This window comes from Rutidosis leptorrhynchoides, chromosome 5, assembly GCF_046630445.1.
Source record: "Rutidosis leptorrhynchoides isolate AG116_Rl617_1_P2 chromosome 5, CSIRO_AGI_Rlap_v1, whole genome shotgun sequence".
NCBI lineage: Eukaryota > Viridiplantae > Streptophyta > Magnoliopsida > Asterales > Asteraceae > Rutidosis > Rutidosis leptorrhynchoides.
The window spans coordinates 426,466,238-426,472,602 of NC_092337.1; the positions used below are offsets into that span (position 1 = coordinate 426,466,238).

Genomic DNA, 6,365 nt, shown 5'->3' on the forward strand with positions numbered 1-6,365 from the left:
TGATATGAGATTTAACATACCCACATTCAATAATTCGCCAATAAGTATTCGATCTTCCAACCCTTGTAGAGGTCTGATGTTATCAATATTGATTTCACGAACCTTATCAAACTCCCTAGATGTCTTCCATTCATTCCTCTTTTCCTGGAGTTTGAACCTTAAATCCTGATGGTGATGATGACTAGCCGAAGCCCCCAAGTTTGTTTTTAATGGAGGGAAGTTCACATCATCCACCTTTTGAACATTGTTATCCCGATGCTTAAATCCATTATTTTTGATCGGAGTCCATCTGTAGTTCCCAGTTGTGGAAAAGATCGAAGGATTATTAGGGTTAGGACTGGAAGTTGCCTTGAAAACCCTAATTGGTCTTTCATCGAACACAATCTTTTCCAGTGCTCTCAACATTTGGATTTCGTCTTCAACGCCATGGAATCTGGCAAAGGCGAATTTACCTCCATTTCTCAGCCTCTTAGCTGCCACATAAATGTCCCTAAGATCACCATACTTCTTGAAATCCTCCATAGCTCCGGAACCCCCCAATGATCAGCAAAATTGAAGAACATGAAAGAAGACAATCGATACCCGAAGAACCTTGCATTCGAATCTCCCTTGTTGCCCTTATCCTGATCTCTAAGCTTGTTCGTGCCTGCCTTGCGCAAATCTTTTGAGATGTTGAAATTTCTCTCTCCTCGCCCACTCTCTCTCACACACTCATCCATTCTCTTGTTACTTGGTATTTATATTTGTTAAACCACAACTGTACAAGGAAGGCTGCAATATTAGACAGCCAAACATACACGAACGCTGCTAAGGTTGGAGCAGACTAGTACTCACTAATACTCACTAAGCTAATCTAAACAGATTGAATTACACATAAACTGAATTTTTGAAGATTATTAAGCCAATTATGTCAATCAATCAGTTTTAAGGCGGAGTTAAAGAAAATTTAAGAGGCCATGAGGCCATTACTTTTAAGAATTAAGAATGTATAAATCTATTGGTTGATTTGTTTAATGATTCGGGAATTCTTGTAATGGGGACACAACTATTTTTGTTATGTGATATATTGATTGTGTACATATTATCACCCTCTTGTAATAAGCAAAAATATACGGTAAGAACAAATTTGAAAAAAAAAAATTAAATTTAAACAAATAAAATTCCAATTCCAATCCAACATCCAATCCAAACATTATATTATATTAGGGACACAATCCAAAAGAAAATGGGTCATCAAGAATATTTTTGACCTGTTTTTCATGTTCGAACAAATTCGTGTCATTGACTCATTGTCATCATTTCGAATTTTTCTTTACACAAATCACAAATGTTTACGGAATAAATAATGTATTCTTGAGATTAAGTTTAAATAAAAATAAAATAAAAACCTCGAAATAATTATAAAGTACTGTATCTAACATTCGGCGTACAATAAGGGTTTTATTTCAAAAACCAATTTTTAATAAATAAATAATTGTGAATTGTGATTGTACTGGACTACATTTCCAGCACTCAATCATCCCTGTGCCTCTTTCTTTATCTTTGAATGATGCAAACATCACACGAAATTAGCAACGAAGTTGCTGCTGCTGTTGATGATGATGACATGAATACTTTGCAGGTATTTTTTTTTTTTTTTTTTTTTTTAAATTTGTGGGTTTTGTGCTGTTGGGTGATTCTTGATTTATAATTGAATACCCATTTGATAAAAGTGGGTTTTTAGAACAGCGATTAATCTTAAATACACGATTTCTTGATATGGCACCTCTTTAATCTTGTACGGAGCATCAGTTCTTGTGACAACTGATTATTTTCAATATATTTTCTTGATTTATTTGATTTTAAATTACCCCGAGAATATGAGAAATTAGGGTAACTTATTTAGGGTTTTGAATCAATAGTGGCTTGATAATTGTACTGTATTTAATTAGTTCAGAAATCTGTTTTCAGTTAAATATTTTAATTGTTGAAGATACCCTCTAATTTTATTGTTAATCCATTGTTGAAATAAAGAATTATACCTTGATCTGTGAGTTAAAGAAAATTGTAAATGAAAAAAAAAAATATCGAATAATTGCTGCTGATATAACAGTTTGCAGGATTAAATTTTTTTATGCTTGTTTTCCATCTTAAGTCAAATGTTGTTTACTTTTTGATGTTATTGTGTGACCATTTGTTATTAAATGAATGTAAGACTAGATGAAGATCTATGGAAACAATAAAAAAAGGCGCTTGTTTCATATATTGCAATATTACCCCCCAAATATATCATATATTGTGTTATAATTGGTTTTTGCAGGTTGATACCAGTGTGAAAGAACCAACGAAAGACGTTAAAGATTCTGGAAAAAACACGCGTCGTTCAGATTTATCACTCAATATACCTCCAAGGCACGCACATTTCGGCAGTAGTCGAAGCGGGAAGGCTTCACTGCATTCTCCCGGTATCCCGTCCAATGGCGGGCCAACATCACGCGGAATTTTCAGAGGTTTAAGCTTTAAAAGAAAGGGTCCTCCTAATGGTGAAAGTAGCTCTCTTCTTCGTTCTGACGCAAACGCAGCACCACTTGAAAGTTCTGCTGGGTCAACTTTGTATGGGAAAAGATGTACGTCTCTTCCGGTTAAACATGGGTCAATTCCGTCCCCGTCTGTCAGTACGCCCATTTCGGCTAGAACGTATAGTGAACAACAGAAAGCACAGGTAACATATCCCCGACAGTTCGATTATTGCAAATTTGCATAGAGCTCGTTATGATCAGGCTCAAGTCTAAGACTATAAGTGGCAAAAATCAGTTGGTCGGGAAGGTTAAATGGGTCAAATTGGGTAAGTTACAAGGTCTTTTGCACTTTGTGTGACTTTCAATCAGTTTGACCCATTACCAATTTGGAAAAGTCGAGACGAGTCGGTCGGGACTTTGAAACAACTCGTCGGTCGAGTTGGACGTTGACTAACGTTGACTTTTAGTAATATGTACACACACACATAAATATATCAAACGTAAATATTTTATACATATGTGTAAGGCACAAAATCTGAGTATTAAAAATGTTAAAGCTATAACCAAATTTTGATCAAACTTGACTTTGACCTACTCAGACATGACTTAGACAGACTCAGACCGACTATGACTGAATTCGACCAGACTCTTTAGCGTTGACCGACTAAGTAGACGTTTTTGGGTGAAACGGGACGGGCTAGTCACCAAACTGACCAATCGGACGAGATGGCCGCAGTTTACAATACTGTCATTTCCCACTTTAGTTATACTTATATTTTTAATTCGTTAGGCCTGTTAGCAATAAAAGATAGCTCAAAGTCACTTCAAAATAATGTAACATGGCGTAAACTGTCACATGTAATGATAACATAAATTTCAAGTTTGTTGCTATTATCAATTTCTTCTTCAAATGTTAACCTGAAGGGTATGCAAGAACCAACTTTTTTACGAACATTGTTAGAAAATAAATTGAGATTTATACCTGCACACATTATGACCAATTTGTTTATATCGTCTCTCGTGCAGATAGGGGCGATGCAACCATCTGTCTCAAGGTCGCTCTCTGTGCCAGGAAGAAACATTGTTATCGTTAGGTCAATCTCGTTTGCTACCCGCAAGGACACCGATCAAATTACTAGTGTTGACGGTACGTTAAAACCATATAACATATTACAATTACCACTATTAGGTGCTACATTACTTTTAACTTGAAATAATTACCGTGTGTTAAATGAAGATCAAATCATTGATGTTCAAGTGGAAAACGACGAAGAGATCGATGAGGAGGAAGCCGTTTGTCGGATCTGTTTCGATACGTGTGATGAAGGAAATCAACTTAAGATGGAATGCAGTTGCAAAGGTGCACTTAGGCTTGTACATGAAGAATGTGCGGTTAAATGGTTTAGTGTTAAAGGGAATAAAAATTGTGATGTTTGTGGTCGAGAAGTCTCGAATTTACCAGTGACGTTGCTTCGTATGCCTAGTTACGTTCAAAGACAAACCGTCACGTTACAAAATCAACAAGGTCTTAATTCAGGAACAATAAGGTGCGTGTTTTTTAAATGTTATCATATTTTTGTGGTTTCGTCATATATACAAGGCAAATTAGTAAATTACACAAGAACGTATCAAATGTTACCTTTCTTTCTGTTATGGAATAAATGAGAAAGAAGTTTTCTTGTATGTGATAAGCTTGCTAGAAGTTGGTGTGTATGATCCCACTGACTTCTTAATCGAGTGATCAGATTTTAGATGATGTGGCAGCCATATGTGATGCCATGTCATCATAACCAGTGCCACGTCACCGGTTTACATGTTACAGGAGGTAAGATACATACAGTAGAAATTTTTGGCAAGTGTAATACATACAATGGAACTTTCTTTATTATTTTGACATATACAATAGCCAAAATGGTAAATTTGATACATTCTCAATGTGATTTGACCTAGATTGTAATTGGAAGATAAATAACAGAAATATTCAAGATGGCGTGCCTTATTTGGTTTATTTTATAGTCTGTTTTTTTATTTATTTAAACTTCTACATGTTAATGCAGTGCTTGGCAGGACTTTGTGGTGCTCGTTTTAATAAGTACGATATGTTACTTCTTTTTTCTCGAACAACTTTTGGTGAGTCATCTTGCTGTAAATAAATAATTGTGTCCAGTTTCAGGTTTCGTGTAGTTTTTTTTTTATTTTCTTTTTGTTTTTTTTTTTGAACTTTACTGTGTTCTTGTTTGCAGATCCACGATTTGAAAACTCAGGCTATTGTTATTGCCGCACCATTCTCTTTTACATTTGGCATTTTATCGTCTACATTTGCAGTTATACTAGGTACTTTTTTGTCTTAACATATACGAAGTATATTGGATGTCTTATATAATGTTGCAACACAATCTTATCCTAAATTCTTGTTACAATTACAGCGATCAAGGAGTATATTTGGACGTATGCAGCTCTTGAATTTGCACTTGTAGCTATAATTCTCCACGTATTCTATTCTTGGGTACGTTGCAATATTGAAAGCATTTTAAGACAATATAACGAAAAGTATTAAACCAGTCGGGATTTTGAAGTAGTCAGTCCCAACTAGGCCAAGTCGGTCAAAAGTCTCTGGTCAACATCAGGCTACATGTCAAATCGATCAAAAGTCAAATTTAATCGGTCAAAACCGGTCAAAGTTAGTCAAAATCGGTCGAACGAAAAAAAACAGTCGAATTGGTCAACTAGTCCCGCGAGTTTTACAATTTTGGTACATACATGTGTGTTAAATGGAATCATTAACAGGTTGATTTTGTTTGTTGCAGCTTCAGTTAAAGGCAATTTATGCAGTAATGCTATCGTCAGTTTTGGGGTTTGGAACAGCTATGACACTAAACGCTTTGTATATGCGTTACTTCGTTTGGCGAGCTCAAGTCCCTCGAGAGTCTAGCGCCGTTTAATGAGAGAACTATCATAGTTTTTATATGTATTGCGTAAATATATATCTCCTTCGATATTAGGGGTTCATGCATTTAATGGTCATTTGATGTGACCATTGAGGAAGAAATTTCAAAAAGTGTTTGTAAGCCAAAAAAGTATTTGTATCATGAAAATATTGTCTCCTTAATTGAGATCCATGATGTTTTTTCCTTTAAGAAAAGGAAATTTTGTAGGATATATGACTTTCAATGACCTGTAGGTGCAAAGAAGATGCTATTATAAGGATTTTCAAGAATATGCAAAAATGATACTTTTAATTTAATAATAAACTAAAATGGTTTAATATGCTATTTATTATAGACTTAAACTAATCCAATAACAAAGCAAATGGAACAAAGTTGAGTATAGTAGTTGACTTTGCATTTCAATTTCTAGATCTGAGATCATACTGTTGAGAATTGACTTTAGATAGTCAAATTTGTATTCAAGTCAACTCAAAGTTTTTGCCTTTTGAAGATGAATCATGTGCTGGATAGCATGTTCATTAATTTATACTCAGCTTGTTAGTTAGTTAATTATAAGTTTATAGTCCACTTGAATTCAAAGATGCAACCTTTTCTACTTTAAAAGGCATGCAATATTAGTTTCTTGACAGAGCACAAAATGTTGACTATTACAAGACTATGCAAAAAGATGTTCTTAGTACTATTATTTTTAGTACTATTCATGTTATCCAAAACCGAATGTTCAGACAACGTCCCATTGACCTTCATTCAGAGCGCTATCGCCAAAGGAGCTGGTAAATTTATCTCCTCAAACTCAAGTGTGTACGCACAAGCGTTTTGTGCTTTTTTTTTTTTTTTTTTGAAAGGCAAGGTTAGTTGTTAGTTGTTAGACTCGAACCTGGGTCACTCTCGAATCCATGAAACATGGATACCAATGAAG

The 6,365-nt window shown here is 34.9% G+C and overlaps 1 protein-coding gene across 1 annotated transcript; it reads left to right on the top strand.

The window, feature by feature from the left end:
• The first annotated feature begins 1,427 nt into the window (after window positions 1-1,427).
• LOC139850504 (uncharacterized) lies at window positions 1,428-5,668 on the top strand. The gene is made up of 8 exons (XM_071840074.1): window positions 1,428-1,621; window positions 2,300-2,701; window positions 3,525-3,645; window positions 3,736-4,045; window positions 4,556-4,628; window positions 4,742-4,832; window positions 4,925-5,004; window positions 5,306-5,668. Exons 1-8 carry the CDS (start codon window positions 1,547-1,549, stop codon window positions 5,438-5,440), a joined length of 1,287 nt encoding a protein of 428 aa, XP_071696175.1. The 5' UTR covers window positions 1,428-1,546; the 3' UTR covers window positions 5,441-5,668.
• Window positions 5,669-6,365: the final 697 nt, after the last annotated feature.